Source organism: Aotus nancymaae, unplaced genomic scaffold (assembly GCF_030222135.1).
Source record: "Aotus nancymaae isolate 86718 unplaced genomic scaffold, 86718_ANA_hifiasm-v0.15.2.pri h1tg000025l, whole genome shotgun sequence".
Taxonomy (NCBI): domain Eukaryota; kingdom Metazoa; phylum Chordata; class Mammalia; order Primates; family Aotidae; genus Aotus; species Aotus nancymaae.
The window spans coordinates 3082438-3099549 of record NW_026988438.1 but is presented as its reverse complement, the minus strand read 5'-3'; the positions used below and the strand labels follow the sequence as shown (position 1 = coordinate 3099549).

Sequence of the window (17112 nt, the reverse complement as noted above, 5' to 3'; positions counted from 1 at the left end):
AGAGATTTATTTTAAGGAATTGGCTTATGCCATTGTGGGGACTGGCAAATTCAAAGTTTGTAGAGAAGCCAGAGCTTCAGGTATGAGTTGATGCTGCAATGAGTTGGAAATCCACAGGACAGGCTGGAAGACTGGCAGGCCTTTGTTGGGACTTTTTTTGGTCTGTAGCTGTTGGTGTTCCCATTTTCCATCTTCTTCAGCTCCAAGTCGGGGCTACATGAGGCAGGAAGAAAACCCAGAGAACTCAGCAGGTGTTGCTACATGGAACCCCTGGGTCCAGGATCCCTAGCCAGTCACCTCCTCTCCAACTTTCAGGGTCTTCTTATATTTTTTTAATATACAATTGTTCAGGGTTTTTAGCTTTCCTTAGTGGGAATAATAGTGAAAAGTATGTCCACTCCACCTTCCCAGGAGCAGAGGTATTCAGATTATGTTTTAAATGTAGCCAAATTTGTTTCCTTTTGTGGTTTCTGGGTTTCTCATGGTTTCTCCTGGGATTATTTTTTCCACATTAAAATCTTAACCATCTGGAGTCTCATCAGATAAAGTGGTTTTGTATGAGTATTTGAATTAGCTAGCTACATTCCCCTGAAATGGTCAATTATGTAGCTATCTGATTTATTTGCTGCAAAGTATGATCAACATTTGCCTTTGGCTGTTTATAAAACTAGGACTTTAAAGGATACATACAACCAGCTCTGTGAACCAGGATAGAGCTACCTTTGGGGGAAAAATCTGCTCATCTACTGAAATAATTATGAGAAGAAGAAAGTTTCTTTTTACTAAATTAAGATATTGTCTTTGTCCATAGAAATGATGCTTTGATATTATCAAAATTTATATAACCATGCCCTATTCCAATTTTAAATAAATATGCGGTTTTTTTCAAAATAAACATCAGTAAATAGGTGCAAAAATACCTTGTGTTGGTTTTTTCAACAAAAATAATGGCAGTCTGTCAATGAAAAGAGACAAACTCTGTAAAATATTCGAAGAGATTTATTCTAAGCCAAACATGAGGACCATGGCCCGTGACAGCCCTCAGGAGGTCCTCAGACATGTGCCCAAGGTGGTCCCAGCGCAGCTTGGTTGTATACATTTGAGAGAGGCATGAAACATCAATCAAATACATTTAAGAAATACATTGGTTTGGTTCAGAAAGGCGGGACAACTCAAAGCAGGGGTTTCCAGGCTATAAGTAAATTTAAACATTTTCTAGTTGACAGTTGGTTGAGTTTGTCTAAAGATCTGGGATCCATAGGAAGGAATGTTCAGGTTAAAGATAAAGGATTGTGGAGACCAAGTTTTATTGTGCTGTGCAGAGGAATCTCTCAGATAGCAGACTTCAGAGAGAGAGCAGGTTGTAAAATGTTTCTTATCAGACCTAAAAGGGCACCTGGCTCTTAGTTGATTATCTCCTGGATCTGCAAAGAAAGAAAGGAAAACAAAGTGGGGAAGGGACGCTCTACAGAAGTGGATCCTTCCCATGCAATTTCAAGGCATGGCAAAGAAATATATTTGGGGGTTATATATTTTTTCCTTGTCTCATAATGTTATGCCAGGTCACAATGAAAAGCAAGTCACAATATACAGGGTCAAATAAAACCCATCTGATGAGAATCATGGTTTGTAGGGCATGTCTCCCCAGACCCCTTAGGTAGGAATTTGGGCAAGATAAATTATCAGAGTTTGGTTAGTCCCCAAATCTAATTCGAAATTTGAACTGTCATTGTTAATTTTCTAGAGAATATAATCATAAAATTCAAGTTATATGCCTTCATTTTTCTTTTACCTATATTTGTATGTATTTAACTTTTTAAATTTGCTTGTTTTTTAGTTGCCACAAGATAAGGATTCTTTGGTTCTCAGTGACAGAAATTCATATGGGAAATGCATTTGCTCATGTAAGTGGACCTTGTAAACCCCAAGTGTGGACTCTTGGATCCAGAGCCCACTGGATTCAACAGCTCAAATAGCGTTGCGTCTCTCTAGCCCTATCTCGATGGTGTCCATGTAGAAACTGCATTTTCAGGCGCCTTCACATGTCAGGAGTCATGGCCTCAGACAGTTCTGGAGCCAAATACTTGTGCTTTACTATTGCTCCTGTTAAATATAGGGAACCCCGTTTCTCTCTGAAGAATCAGTATGTCAGTTATGTTCAGCTCTCTTATTCTTTAATTCTCCATTTTAAAGTTTGACTTCCTTGCAGTTTCAGTAAACAACCTTTTCCACCAGTTCTAATCAGTAGTTCACATCTGTTACCCCAGTCCCCACCTCCATGCTGACTCATCCCAGTCACCTGCCCCGGTCACCTGCTCCGGTGCCTTTTCTGAACATGGGGTGTATGGAGACACGTTTATGATGTACACCTGTGCATCTGGAGTTCCTCTCTGAATATGCTTACTTTCCTCCCACCCCACATCTAACTCCTTAAAGTTCCCCCAACTTCCCACAGCTTGGGAGTTAGATGTCTTTAGAGCAAGAGCTCCCTCCTTTTCCATTCCTGGCCAGGAATAAAACCTGCCTGCCTTTTTCTCCCACCAATTGTACGTTCTTTTTTTGCAGCAAATGCAGAGCAGGGAAATAACTCAGTACTGGGTGACAATTCTTTCTGCTTTTCCACAACCCTCCACGGTATCCAAAGACAGGGGCCATGCCCTCTTGCCAGAGCCCTCCACAGTATGTAACAGAGTGGGGTGAGGAAAAGGAGAACGACGGTAACACAAACATCACACAAAATCACTAAAATCCCAGAAACTCAGGTAAAAAGCATGTCAGTGGGAGCGGAGGGGCTGCGAGGGCTCCTTTACTACCAAAAGATAAATGTTCATCAGTGTGTATACAGATGAAGTACTTGGATGAATGATTTTATTTTTTTCCAAGGGAGGCTTGTCATGATTAACAAATTCAGTCTAAATTCACCTGCTGGATTCCTAACCAGTTAACCCTCAACATTGAATTTACTCAAAGTTATCCTAGAGCCAGCACGGTATAGGGTGTATGTCGTATAGGAAAAAAATAATGGAGTGTTAGGAAGGTAAAAATTCCGCAAGATAGGCCAGGCACGGTGCTAACACCTGAAATCCCAGCATTTTGGGAGGCCAAAGCGGGCTGATCACCTGAGGTCAGGAGTTTGAGACCAGCCTGGCCAACATGGTGAAACCCCATCTCTACTAAAAACACAAAAATTAGCTGGGTATGGTGGTGGGCACCTGTAATCTCAGCTACTTGGGAAGCTGAAGCAGGAGAATCACTTGAACCTGGGAGGCAGAGGTCGCAGTGAGCCAAGATTGCACCATTTCAATCCAGCCTGAACGACACGAGCCAAACTCTGTCTCAAAAAAAAAAAAAAAAACCCACCAAATCCAGAAGATAGAATTTGATCAGCAAAGTGAGGTAAGAATTCTAGTCATTTTGTTCTGCATTGTACATATTAAACTAATTAGTACTTTGCTGGTCTCCAATACTTGTCAAGTTCCCTGTTATAAGTTTCCTAAGATTTCTCTCATATTTGCCACTCCCAATAATAAATTATAAAACAAGATGAGTTGTTTATATTTGTAGGCACAATTTATTTTAAAATCCACACAAGAAACTTAGAAACGCAGCACTATCTTCAGACATCACACTCTAGCTCTGTTTAAATACCACATATGCTAAAAACTGATGCCAGGACATTCTCTAAATGACAGTTACAAATCAGTTTCTGGAAAGGAAGTGCTCCATGAAAAGCTTATAACAAAATAAGTCAGTTTTTCAGGTGGAGTATGGCACGTGAATTAGCCTTACAATAATTGTGTACATGGTATGTTTAGCCATTATTTAATCAAAAGTTTCAGGAAGTACCTTTTTTAATGCACACGCTGGGAGAACCGTCAATATGCCTTTGTTCCTGCTGAGGGGTCTGCCATCCTGGAGGTACAAATACTGCAGACAGAACATCACTGCAGGACTACTTACAGTTCAGACTGTTCAGGATCATTTCTATATAAAACTACAATTAGCTGAACTATGGCAAAGGTCCTTGAACATATAGCTTTTCTTCATTTCATTGCATTTTAATAAGTAGGATGTCACTACAGTAAATGCTGTTTATATGTATTTCATTCACATATAAGTTATGAATTCTCTACGCATCTCTGTAGCTACAGATTTTTTCTTTCCTGAAAATCTCTCTTCCACACCTGCTCTGCTTGTCACTTTGTTCTCTAAAGCCTATATTTTTTCTTTAAGGGGATCTATTTTCCTTTGAAACAATTGCTGGAAAGGCAGCCTTAGAAAGGTAATAGGAATGTTTTTCCTGTATTTTGAAACAAAAAATTTTCCATAGGAATATCCATTCAATTATAGAACCGAAATCAATAGGAAATTAGGGCATGGCCAAGAGGGCTTTGCTTGAAAACCTGTATTCTGTGAAATGCGGAATCCTGCCATGGTGACATGCAGGTATAACGAGGCGAGGAGGACGCATTCCCATGAGTTTCCAGCTCCCTGCAGGGTGAGGACCATCCACACTGGCACTTACTCTGGCTTTTACTCCTCGGACACCTGTGGACCTGCAGGAGCATCCTGTAAGCCTTCCAACCCAGCCTCACTTTCAAGAGAGTCTTTCTCTTCTTCCCTGGAATCTTTAGGATTGGAATCCTTTTGGGAGATACCCACTTCATCCTCTGGTTGCTCTTCATTAACACAGTTAGAACTGACATCAAGTTTGTGGTCTGATTAAAAAAAAAAAGAAGTTGTTATTTTGTTCCTACCACACATCAGACACTCTTCCCAATGCTTTACACGTATTATTTAATCTTCATATCAACTACATGAGGTATATTATTATCTCTACTGTCATTTCTATCATTATTTTACAAATAAGAAAACTGAGAAGACGGAGGCTTGGTAACTTGCTCCAAGAGTCCCAGCTAGTGAAACAGCAGAACCAGCATCTCAATTCAGGCCTCTGGCTCCAAAGCCACCTCTAAATCAGGATTGTTGCCTGGAATTTGACAAAGCCTCTATTTGAATACAGCTCTTCTCTGAATTAGTTTGCTGTCCTTGGAGAGGTAATTGCCTGCATGCAGTTGTTTCTTTTGTCTGTAATATGGAGGTAATAAAGGCTATCCTACTTTGGTGAAGAATAAAGGTGTCTGAATATTTAGAGCAGTGTTTGGCACATGGATAATGCTTAACAGCTGGGAGTGCCCATTCTACTGACAATCTTATTCTCCATCAAAGGTGTGTTAGTAATGAACATTTGTTACTTTCTGTCCTTAGCACATAGAATAAAAAAGTTTGGTCAAGAAAACAAGAGAAGGCATGGCAGTCAGAAAGCCTGACTATTCTCTTAAGGATAAATGGTTTAACTGTGTACAAATCATTTAATTCCACTGAGAGTATTTCTCAACCCAGTAGTAAAAGGGATATGGTTCCTTGAGGAGTGGAGGTGGAAATGCTGGTGTCAGAGTAACTGAGGCAGCTTTTTCAAACTACATACACTCCCTCAGAACATAGATATATTGTCTAGAGTGAGGCATGAAGGTGGGGGTGGTTATCCTTTCCAATTGAGAATCATTGTTGAAGCAACTCACTATTTCTGATGAAAATGGGTCATAAAACCTCAAGAGGGGTGGAGAAAAAAATAATACAAAATTCACTGCTCTGACACTTGTAGAAATTTGCTCTGTGTATTAGATCTGCAATTTAACGAGAGATTTATAAATCTACTCTGTAATTTCACCTGTAGTTCTGAAATTTAATTAAGGAATTTAAAGGCTTCCACTCTCAAAATCTTCTGGTAGCCATTAGTGGAAATTTAGTTAATTCCCTTATTCAAAGACTTCAAAATCCTTCATGAGCAGAATATAAGTTAATACCCATTGAGAGTCCCATTGCTCCAGGGCAGTCACCTAAGCTAGAATGTAGAATATGAAATAAACTCCATTCCTCGGAATTTGATGTCTCTGTTTTCCAGTGATGTCCAGGCTGACTATATCCCAAGAATTTAAAAAATGGGATACATTTGAATTTAAATGTGATTCTTACATTGGTCACTCTTGAGCTCCTCTGGCTTCCAGAGAAGACTCAGTTCTAGTGTGTTAAGATCACCTATCATCTCTCTCTCCACTAAGAAGCCAAATGAACTCGGTTTTTATATACATACGGTTCTCCTCTTGTCTCTTTTCTTTGGCAGCCTCTAATTGTTGCTTCTCGTAAATGTCCTTCAGATTCTTACAGATTTTCTTATGAGTAAACCAGTGTATTTTCTGGCAGGTTTGATCACAATATATTACCTGAAAGCAATTGTAGGTTTATTTTCATTTCAAGAGCTGGGATTTCCCTACTATGACATTAAACCAAGAACTATGCTGTAAAAATGCTGTTTCCCATACTTTATTTTAAAACCGTAATATGTGGCTGATCTAATTTGGATGTTGTCCCCTCTAAATTACATACTGAATTGTGATCCCAAATGTTGGAGGTGGGGCCTGGTGGGAGGTGATAAGATCATGGGGGTGGTTTTCGCAAATATGGTTTAGCACCATTCCGTTGGTGCTGTCCTCAAAATAGGAGTGAGTTCTCACAAGATCTGGTTGTTCAAAAGCGTGTGGCGCCTCCCCTGCCCCTGTTGCTCCAGCTCCTGCCGTGTGACGTTCCACCATGATTGAAAGCTTCCTCTCACCTCACTAGAAGCCTGTGCCATGCTGCTTTTACCCCTGCAGAACCGTGAGCCCATTAAACCTCTTTTACTTATAAATGACCAAGTCTCAAGTATTTCTTTACAGCAGTATAAGAATGGCCTAATACGGTAAATGTGTATTGATTTAGATTTGTACTTTGTAGCTTTACTTTAAAACAATAATGAATTTATAACAGTCTACCAAAGACTTTAGCAAATAGCTTATTATAAACCCACTATGTGCCAGAATTGGTACATTACAATGTCAAGGAAGATAGAGTTTTGTCCCAAAGGTAGATAGGGTCAAGAAAAAGAAGGATATGGAAGAAGGGAGAGAGGCGGGCACCTAAATAAATAATTTTTTAACACAGTACAAGATGTAAGGGTGGTGGAGGCATAGAGGAAGCAGCGACTCACCCTAGCTGCGGTGAGTCAAGGTAGACAGAAAAATGGGAAAGAAGCATTCCAACTGGAGAAAATTTCTTGTACAAAAATGCAGGAACAGGGAAGTGAATGATATTTTCAAGAACAGCAAGAAGTTTTTGTAAATGACCTTACATTTTTGCAAGTGGGGGTGGAAAGGAGACAAATGAACTTTATTAAACACCTATTATATGGCAAGCACTGTGCTAGGCCCTTATACATATATTGTATTATTGGCCCCAATTCTTCATTCATCCCTGCATTTATATACTTTCTCATGATTTCAAAGTTCTCTGCACTGAAGGGGAGGAGACTTGATCTCAGATTGGGCCATGTTATTTGTTTTGGCCATTAGCATGAGACAACATGGCAGTTTCAAGGCTAGTCCTTGAGACCTTCTGTGGTTCTGCTACTGCCATGACAACATGCTCAGCCTAGCCTGCTAGTGTAAGGAGGGAGAGTCGCATGGAGCACAACTGCCCCAGCTGACAACAGCCAACCACAACTGTGAGAGAAAGAGTCAATGCTTATTGTTTTAAACACTTTTACTGTGTTTTTATAAGCAGTGCTAGTTAAAGTATTTCCATTTAATTCTGGAATTTCACTTAATTCAGGAAAGTGAGGTTCAGAGAAGTAAGTCATTAAACAAAATGAAGCTGAAGAAGCAGGTGACAGCAGATTATAATGGGTTTCATTTCAACCTTAAAGTCAACAGGCAGTTGATGCTACCTATGGGATTAAGTGAATGTACAACACATGCATGTGTCCAGTATGTGGATGTGAGAACAATACTATCAGATATGCCTTTTACAAAGATAATTCCAGCAGAAGGGGGCAATACAGTCCGTAGGGATGAAAGATTAGCAACAGTCAGAAATTGCAGTTGTGTAAGGACATGTTGATGAAAAGGCTGTCATTAAAGTCAACATCAGAAGAGTAAAGATTATATATTTATGAACTGTCCTGTTGTAGGTTTCACATCTGCACCAGCCTCAGTCTCCTTGCCCCACAGATAATCTTCATCTTATTTTCTCATATTCATTCATTCATTCATATCCTTTCTTTCCATGAGGTGATCAGCAAAGAGGCAAAGAAGACTGGCAGTTTGGCAGAAATTTGGCAATTTGACACAGTATAGAACTACACTGATTCTATTAATTCTCTTCCAAAACTACTTTTTAAGTATTAAATGCAATATTTTCATTGTTAGAATTTATTAGAAAACTAAGGTCAACTGTTACAGAAAATTAAAACTCAATCATCAGCTTGGTGGAATCTAAACCAGAGGTCAATGAACTAAAAAGAACTCCATTCTTACCATTTTGCAAACTGAACATCGCTTACTTGCTCCCTTTTCTCCACAGGTAGTGCAAAATTCCACATCCACAAAACCCACCTGGCCAGTGATGGCTTGGGTAAGGACGGAGAATGCAGTGGGATCAGAACCCTAGAGTGGGCATGAAGAAGAGAACAAGCAAAGTCTGAAATCACCATGGAAACACTACAGAGATATCAGCCCATGGACACTGCTGTCCTACAATGTTGACACAAAAAGGGAAGAAATCATAAGGCTATAGATTACATAGAATTTATGATAAAATGACAAAAATCTTTTAGAATATACCATTTTCTATACAAAACATATGAAAAGTAAGTCATGGGTCCAAATAATTAAAGAGAAAAAAGCCTTAATCTAGAATAAAATGATTTTTCCAATTTGGTTAATTCAGTAAGCCCCTAATGACTCAGATTTAGGACAATGACTCCAGAGTGGAATTTTTTTTTCTGAGAACTGACATCCAGACAATATTCATATTCCATGAGACAATTATAGTTACAGTTAAACATCTGAAATGTTTAACTATTTTAATTCCTAAAAGTTTAGTACAATCTAAGTATTTTAAAGACAGTATATTTAAACTCATTTACTTGATGTTGGCTTGCAATTCAAATAAATTATCACCATTATAATTGGTATGTTTCAAATTCTTTAAGAAATATACATGCAATTGAATCAAACACATGAAACTTATTACTAATGGGCTATGGAAAATTAAAATAGGTTGTTAAAAAAGATTTATAAATTTTTTTTTTCAAAGAAAATTATAAGGGTCTGGGAGCAGTGGCTCACGCCTGTAATCTGAGCACTTTGGGAGGCAGAGGCAGGCAGATCACCTGAGGTCAGGAGTTCGAGACCAGATCAACACTGTGAAGCCCCAACCCTACTGGAAATGCAAAAATTAGCCAGGAATGGTGGCACACCTGTAGTCCCAGCTACCTGGGAGGCTGAGGCAGAAAGATCACCTGAGCCTGGGAGGTGGATGTTGCATGAGCCAAGATCATGACATTGCACTCCATCGTGACAGTGCAAGAACTTGTATCAAAAAAAAAAAAAAAATCGTAAGTATTTATCTGTCTGAGATGATGCTCCTAAAACCTATTTAGCAAAAAATAATTACAGGGTATCTATTTTTCTTACCTACTCCTAACAGTTCTTTGTTCCGAGTTTTTCAAATTTGTTCATTTATTCCAAACCAGAATTTTGACACTCCTTATAATTTTAATTTTAATTTGAATATTTGCTTTTTCTTCTTAAGAATATTTGTTTTTATATTATCTTACCAACTGTACATAATAGAGGTTTAAAAATACCACCTGGGAACAATGTTCTGCACTGTTCTGTATACTCAAGATAGTCAAAGATAGTATTCAAAGATACAAGATGTATTTTAAAAGCAGCACTCCTTTTGAAACTGCCATGTTCTTCTTGAATACAAATAATAATTATTGGGTTTACTTTCACATGAAAGTGCTATGAATTCTCTTTCAGAATGAAGATAGTATAATGGTGAGGAAAAATTAGGTGAAATGAAGTTTCAGATATTAGATACTTCAGTTAATAATTTCATCAGGAATGAAGGTCTATTTTAGTTGTGCTCAAATGCCAGAGGGCGTCAGAGAATCTGTTAAAAATGCAGATCCATCCCACTGCCCCATACCTTCTAACTTAAAATTTCTAAGGATGTGGTCTAGGTACCTGCATTATTACCAACATTCCCAGGTAATTCTAATACATACTAAAAGTCTGAGTATAACTGGTTCTTAATATTACATTGAAGGCTTACAAATCCACATAATTCTTTTGCCTGAAAAGTAGAGTACTGGATCAGGGAGCAGTCTGGTCCAAATCAACAGAATATGATACATTCAACAGACATTAAAACAATGATATTTTCATGGTCAAATATTTCTTCACAAAACTGCCTGAGACATGTTTAAAATCTCCCATGAAATGGGACAGTTGTGGGAGACATACCACACACTAACATTCTCACAAATGTAACTGAAGAGAAAAGAGTATTTTGCTAGGAGCACACCTGTTAGTGAACTATGGCTTACAAAGAAAAGTAACAGTGGTACAGATGAGTAACCATGTAGAATCTTTCTTGGTCCTGGTGTTGTGACAATAAATCCCTTGTTATACAAAATCTTGCCATCTACTTTATTAAATAAGAATCTGTTGGGGTGCCAGAGGTCCTCCCATAGAAAGATATTCAGCCTAAAAACAAATAGGATAGTTTATTCAACCTATGCTATAAAATCAGAAACATTAGCTAGCCTTCCAGAAGTTAAAATACATACTGTCAATGGATAAAGCAAACTTATATTCAATGGTATGATCTGCTACGATGCTGGAGCAATCTTTCTAAACTCAGCCATGCCTCACACTTCCTGCTGAGCCTTGTGACAGGCAGAAGCCAGAGTTCCACAGTATGCAGAGGGAAGCAAAAGCTGAGCAGGAGGGCCCAGGCATTAGCACTGTCAAAAAACAACACAGTGAAGCTCACAGCAAGCAGCCCTGAGAACCATCACATGCTGGAAAAAGGTGGGCATCACTTCAGAGGCTTAGGACTGGCAGAATATCAAAACCTATTAGCAGTAAACAGTGGCTGTGATATGCACAATCGCAAGCATTTGGGATAAAGTTTTCCAGAGAGTAGAGCATAAAACTTTCAAAGAACAAAAATTTTTAAAAAGAAGTCTTTCTAAAATGCATTAAATACTATCTTAACTTTATTATAAACCTTTTCTTGATGACTCAGATCACTAGGATAAACAATCTTATACTCCAGGCTGGGTGCAGTGGCTCACGCCTGTAATCTCAGCACTTTGGGAGGCCAAGGTGGGCAGATCGCCTGAGAACAGGAGTTCGAGACCAGCCTGGCCAACGTGGTGAAACCCCGTCTTTACTAAAAATGCAAAAAAATTAGCCGGGCGTAGTGGTGTGTGTCTGTAGTCCCAGTTACTCAGGAGGCTGAGACATGATAATCGCTTACACCCAGAAGGCGGAGGTCGTAACGAGCCAAGATCATGCCACTGCACTCCAGCCTGGGTGACAAAGCAAGACTCTGTCTCAAAAAAATAAAAAATAATAATCATCATTATACGTTATAAACTCCAATTACATTATTCTACTATATGGGGCTAAGATAACTTGTTGACCATGATATTGACCTGCTTTTTTTTTTTTTTTTTAGAGAACTCTGGGGTGCTGTTTTAGTTTTTGTGTTTTCTCCCATGAAGGTAGAAGGTCAGCAACCATTTGTGACTGCTGGAAGTCCCACATAACAGGTACTGCTAGTTGCTTCTCTGATATCGATTCTCCCAACTTCCTCACTAACAGAAGTGTAATTTTGTTCAGAGCGGCAGCGTTTAGAAAAGCCAAAAATACTCATTTTCCCTGACTCCAGTGTGTCTAAGGGGAGTTATGTTACACAGGCAGAGGGCTTCTGGGAGAGCTCATGTCTTCCAGATATAGACCCCTTTGCTCTTCCTGACTGCCTGGGATAGGAATGTGACCTGAAGGAAGAACATCAATGTCTTGTAACCATGAGGTCGTAAGTATATGTATGAGAATCTACAAAGCTAAGGAATATTGGAGGGAAAGACGGAAAAGTGTTTGGGTCGCCAAACTATTTTTGAGTCACTAGGCCAGACCTAGTCTGCCTACCTTTGTGCAGCTAAGTATATGTGAATACATAAACCCGTATCTATTTAATTCATGGTTGGCTGGGCTTTGATATGTGCTGCCAAACACATTTGTAATTGATAAGTTATAATTTGCTAACTTTATTCTTCCAAAAGCATAAACACTAAATAGCCAACTATATTAAAAAGCATGAGGAAAGAAACTCTTGAAAGTACGGGGGACACACATGAATAAAGTAATGCATGAACTTTATGAGATGGTTTTGTCTGCTCAGGTCTTTCTTGTTTATTTCATGGTTCAGAATAGGTTAAGTCTTACAGTACAAAGGAGCATCTAGAGCCCACTTTGAGCCCTGATGTTCCACAGTAAGAATGACATAACGACCCACAGAGAAGGCTCAGAGAAGGGAACCAGATTTGCCAGAGGGAGGGAGGAAGCAATGGATGGGACTGATCTTAGGATCAATTTCTTGTCTGATAGACAAAAGCTGATCAAGTATTTGACTGAAATATATAAAAGCATGAATGGGTATAGATAGGGTAAACAAAAACCTATTCAAAATAGAAAAGGTGGTCAGGCACTAGTGGCTCATGCCTATAATCCCAGCACTGTGGGAAGCCGAGACAGGTGATCACCTGAGTCAGGAGTTCGAGACCAACCTGATCAACATGGTGAAACCCCATCTCTATTAAAAATACAAAAATTAGCTGGGCATAGTGGCGTGCACCTATAGTCGCAGCTACTCAGGAGGCTGAGGCAGGAGAATCACTTGAACCTGGGAGGTGGAGGCTGCAGTGAGCTGAGATGGTGCCACTGCACTCCAACCTGGGTGACAAAGCAAGACTCTGTCTCAAAATAGAAAAGACAAAATAAATTAAAATATATGAAAAATGAGTAGTAAGTAATTTAAGTAACAGATAAAGTTAACAAAATGCACTTATATAGTTGGGAAGTATAAATAGGTTTTAAGTATGGACATTTTCTAATCAGAGGCATTAATGTGGATTATAAGAAGCTGGGGCATGCTTTGAGATTGTTATCAGGAACCACAAGGAGCCTTCCCGTGGCTTATCCCACTACATCCCCACTGCCTGGATACTATCACCCTAGGCGATCGATTCATATATGCAACTAGTCTATGACTTTGTGCTATAGCTACAAGTGCATATGTGTGTACCTATATTACATAGTGGATGTATTTAAAATGTAAATTCCTATCCTAACCATCTACATTTCAACATAGGGACATCCTGTTTATTTAACTATGACCATAGTAAGACAAAAAGAGAATCGTGAGATGGGAAATGGATAAACAGGAACAGGTTTAGCAGGCAAACCTATCTCCACCTTTGTTCCTAAAAAAATTCCGAAACAGTAAAAATAAATGCTAAAGAGAACTTGCCTTTAACAATACAATATGTGGTAATTAGGTCTTACTGATAGAGTCAACTTAGGTCAGAGGAGCCTTACAATTTCAACAGGAGCAATGCTTCGAACCAGCTGCTGGAGGAGTGTAGCTTCACAGTAAGGAAATTTTCTGATACTTTCTCTAATGATCTTTTCTTGATATACTGGAAAGCCATCAGAAGCTCGGCCTTTTAACAAGCTGAAAGATATTTTTAAGAGAGTAATTGGAGTTGACCCACGAAGCATTCTCTCCTAGCTGAACCCAACAGTTTTTAGTAGTTTCTTCTCCGTTACTTATGATTTTCCTTGTCTCTTCAAATCATCATGATGAGCTGAATTCAAATTGCTGTTCAACCTACCTGTTAGGCTAGGCCTTGTAAGGTTTTTGGGCACAGAAAATGAATATGCAAAGGTGACTACCACCATAAAACACACTAAACGATGTTATCAGATTAGCTAGCTACTTATTACCATGTCAGTTATTTGTACTAAGAATAAAAACTCTCATAGAGCCATACCCTTCAGACTTAGTTCCCTTCTCTAGGTAAGGATGCAAGAGAATTTAATCTCTACTGGTCAGAGAACAAGCAGAACACACAGCTCTCCAAGGAACAGTAACAGAGACACCCTGGATGCCATTATAAATCTAGAGCTGCAACCTGGGGCATGAAATATTCTCCAATTTGGACCTGCGCCACTTTCTAGCTGTGTGATCTTACACGTGCTATGTAACCTCTCCAAACCTCAGATTCCTCATCTGTAAATCGCTAGTAACAATAAAAACATCACAGTAAAGGATACAGAACGGAATAATCACTCAATGTAACTACAATATTATTCTCTGTTTGTCAAAGACTAAATGTGATTACAACAATAGCAATTGGTGCCAAAATGTTTAACATTGAAACCCATAATAATGAGGCTTCATATAAAAAAACTTACTTACTCGAGTGTGTTTCATAAATGACATAGTAAAATGAGTACCTTTTGATCAAGGTGTCCAGTTTATTCTCTCCATCTTTTAAGAAGTTAATGCATTTCTGAAAGATACAGCTTATGTAATGCATTTTCATAGCCAATACTTCATTCATGTCTCTTTGCTTCATACATTTCTCACAAATCAAATCCATCACTCTGTAGCATTTATTCAGGGCTGCTTCTTCTGTCAGCAGAGGATTCTCATTTATAAGCATCACGATCTAGAGGAAATTCCAGTATACTCAGGTATTAAAAAGGAGAGACTTTTCCATGTACAAATTACGGAGTCCATTTAGTTGATTTCAAAAGATTACCAAACAAAGCCTTCCTTAGGATCATAAAGTTTTTATGTTATTTGTTAGAATGCAAATTACCCCTGACCAAACTTACAGAACTAATATAGAAAGACCCTAAAATGTGGACTCTCTTGAACTCTGTCTGTCCATGTTATAACGTGATCCATTGAGTGGTGTCTCTGCTCTAACCTTCTCTGCATGCTCACAAAGCGATCAGCATCTACTTAAGCCAGAGTGCCAGTATGCCCTCTAGAGTACACGATTTTACAGTCTCTGTTAAACGCACTTTTACTAAAGATAAATATGGCAAATTTGTACATTTTACGTAAAGAATCAAATCATTGAGCAATAACCACTTTTAGTTAACACTACTCAGCTCTACAATTTCATGGCTGTGAGAACGACAATTCTCACTAATTCTTATTAAGCATAAGGAAGTGAGATTTTTTTTTTTTTTAGCATGATGTCTAAAAGTGAAATCTGCTTTACTTTCCAATTAACTATACTTCTCTGTGGAAATTTTCCTGAAGATGCTTCCAGTCATCTACGGTAATGAGAATAGGTCAAAGAGGAAACCATAAATAACTTAAAAGGGGAACTATTAGAATTACCAAATCTTATACATTATGAGTCCCACATTTCCTATGTATGCACAGATTAAGCTCAATTTAGTGTAATATGCAGTATTTTTGTATTAGCTTTGTTGTAGGGTAGATTATTTGAAGTAGGTCTGCATAGGACTGCTGTAAACATCCATGGTGCATAACAGTAACATAAACATGAATGTGAGAGTGGCAGCAGGCAGCCAAATGCCTAGGCAGATAGGGCCGGATCCCCAGTGAAATCCTACTTCCAAGCCAAAGACAGTTTAAAGCCTGAAAGCCAAGTTACAAATTAAATCCTCGAACCAGACTGAGAACTTGTCTTCCTGTTTGGCTCAATCTCTTCTGATTGATCCACACCCTCCACCTATTTTACACACACCGACCCTTTCCTAACTGGTTTTCTACACTGCTGGGCCCCCCAGTGAGTGGCGTCTTTGCTTTAACCTTTTCTACATACTCACAAACCAGTCAGCATGCACTCCCCATTCTGAGTCCATAAAAGGACCTGGACCCAGGAACACAGGGTACTTTCCTGTTTTCGGGTAGGGGAACCATCCTGCTGCATCCCCTCTTTGCTGAGAGCTTTCTCTTCACTTAAACAACTCTATTCCATTCACTCTCCAGTGTCCATATGCCTAATTCTTCCTGGTTATGAGACAAGAACTTGGATCTAGCTGAACTAAGGAGCTGAAAGACCACAACATATGTAACAGGGACACAACTGTATGCGCAGAGCAGATAGCCAGTCAGTACTTGCTAATCTACCTGTCGCAGCTAAATCAATATCCCAGGGACTGTACATGTCAGGGAACAACAGGTAGATTTCCTGAATTAGACTCTTATATTTAGGCACGAAAAAAGATCATCTATTAGTAAAGCCTATAGCTAGCCCTCCAATTAGAATTTTAATACAGATAAAATATCCTTGTGAAATTAAAAGATTTTCACTTTTTGACATTATTAGATTTATATACAATCTGGTGTTTTACAAAAATCCAACACTTAATAATAAATTGTTAGACTTAATGAAGTAAGTATAATCAGAATCCTCATTGGTAAATTTGTTGCTAATTCTCTCTACCAAAACGTACATCGACAATTAATTTATGGTGAAGAAGAAAAGAATCATTAATTATCTGTTTAGACTTCTGCTAATTGCAATCACTTAAAGTTGTTTGATCAGTATTTTTATATATGGCATTTATTATCAAACCATAAAATCTTAAACTTACAAGTGAGAATTCTTTAAAAAAAATTCCGACAGAACTCAGATTAATAATTTTTTGATTGGAGACATTAGACCTTATCTATGTTTTAATACACAGCACAAATACACACCAAGAAAAATGACAACCACATCATTACCATGAACTTTATTTATTTATTTATTTATTGAGACAGAGCATCACTCTGTTGCCCAGGCTGGAGTGCAATGGTGCAATCTCAGCTCACTGCAACATCCACCTCCTGGGTTCAAGTGATTCTCCTGCCTCAGTCTCCTGAGTAGCTGGGACTACAGGTACGTGCCACCATGCCTGGCTAACTTTCTGTATTTTTAGTAGAGTTAAGGTTTCTCCGTGTTAGCCAGGATGGTCTTGATTTCCTGACCCCATGATCCACCTGCCTTGGCCTCCCAAAGTGCTGGGATTAGATGAGTGAGCCACTGCGCTCGGCCACCATAAGCTTATTGAAACAATTACATAGCTGCAAACAAAAGAATAATATTGTACTTGTTTCCTTCCT

At 38.7% G+C, this 17112-nt stretch overlaps 1 protein-coding gene and 1 long non-coding RNA gene across 6 annotated transcripts in view; one reads left to right on the top strand and one right to left on the bottom strand.

The window, feature by feature from the left end:
- The window catches only part of ANKMY2 (ankyrin repeat and MYND domain containing 2), a 50126-nt gene continuing 33014 nt past the window's right edge, over positions 1-17112 (bottom strand). The window contains exons 6-11 of one of the 3 annotated variants that reach the window (XM_012450704.3): positions 14475-14689; positions 13554-13689; positions 8412-8540; positions 6155-6284; positions 4526-4718; positions 1-213 (exon numbers count right to left, since the gene is read on the bottom strand). In XM_012450704.3, the coding sequence (XP_012306127.2) occupies positions 4534-4718; positions 6155-6284; positions 8412-8540; positions 13554-13689; positions 14475-14689 (795 nt within the window). In that variant the 3' untranslated portion in view covers positions 1-213; positions 4526-4533. Of the gene's footprint in view, positions 214-981; positions 1425-3546; positions 4719-6154; positions 6285-8411; positions 8541-13553; positions 13690-14474; positions 14690-17112 lie in introns of those variants that run through there. The other 2 variants (XM_012450705.2, XM_012450703.2) reach the window with 2 other exon arrangements.
- The window catches only part of LOC105716152 (uncharacterized), a 37532-nt gene continuing 31662 nt past the window's right edge, over positions 11243-17112 (top strand). For all 3 annotated transcript variants that reach the window (XR_010344036.1, XR_010344037.1, XR_010344035.1), the window contains exon 1: positions 11243-11725. This is a non-coding gene — a long non-coding RNA (uncharacterized LOC105716152). The remainder of the gene's footprint in view (positions 11726-17112) is intronic.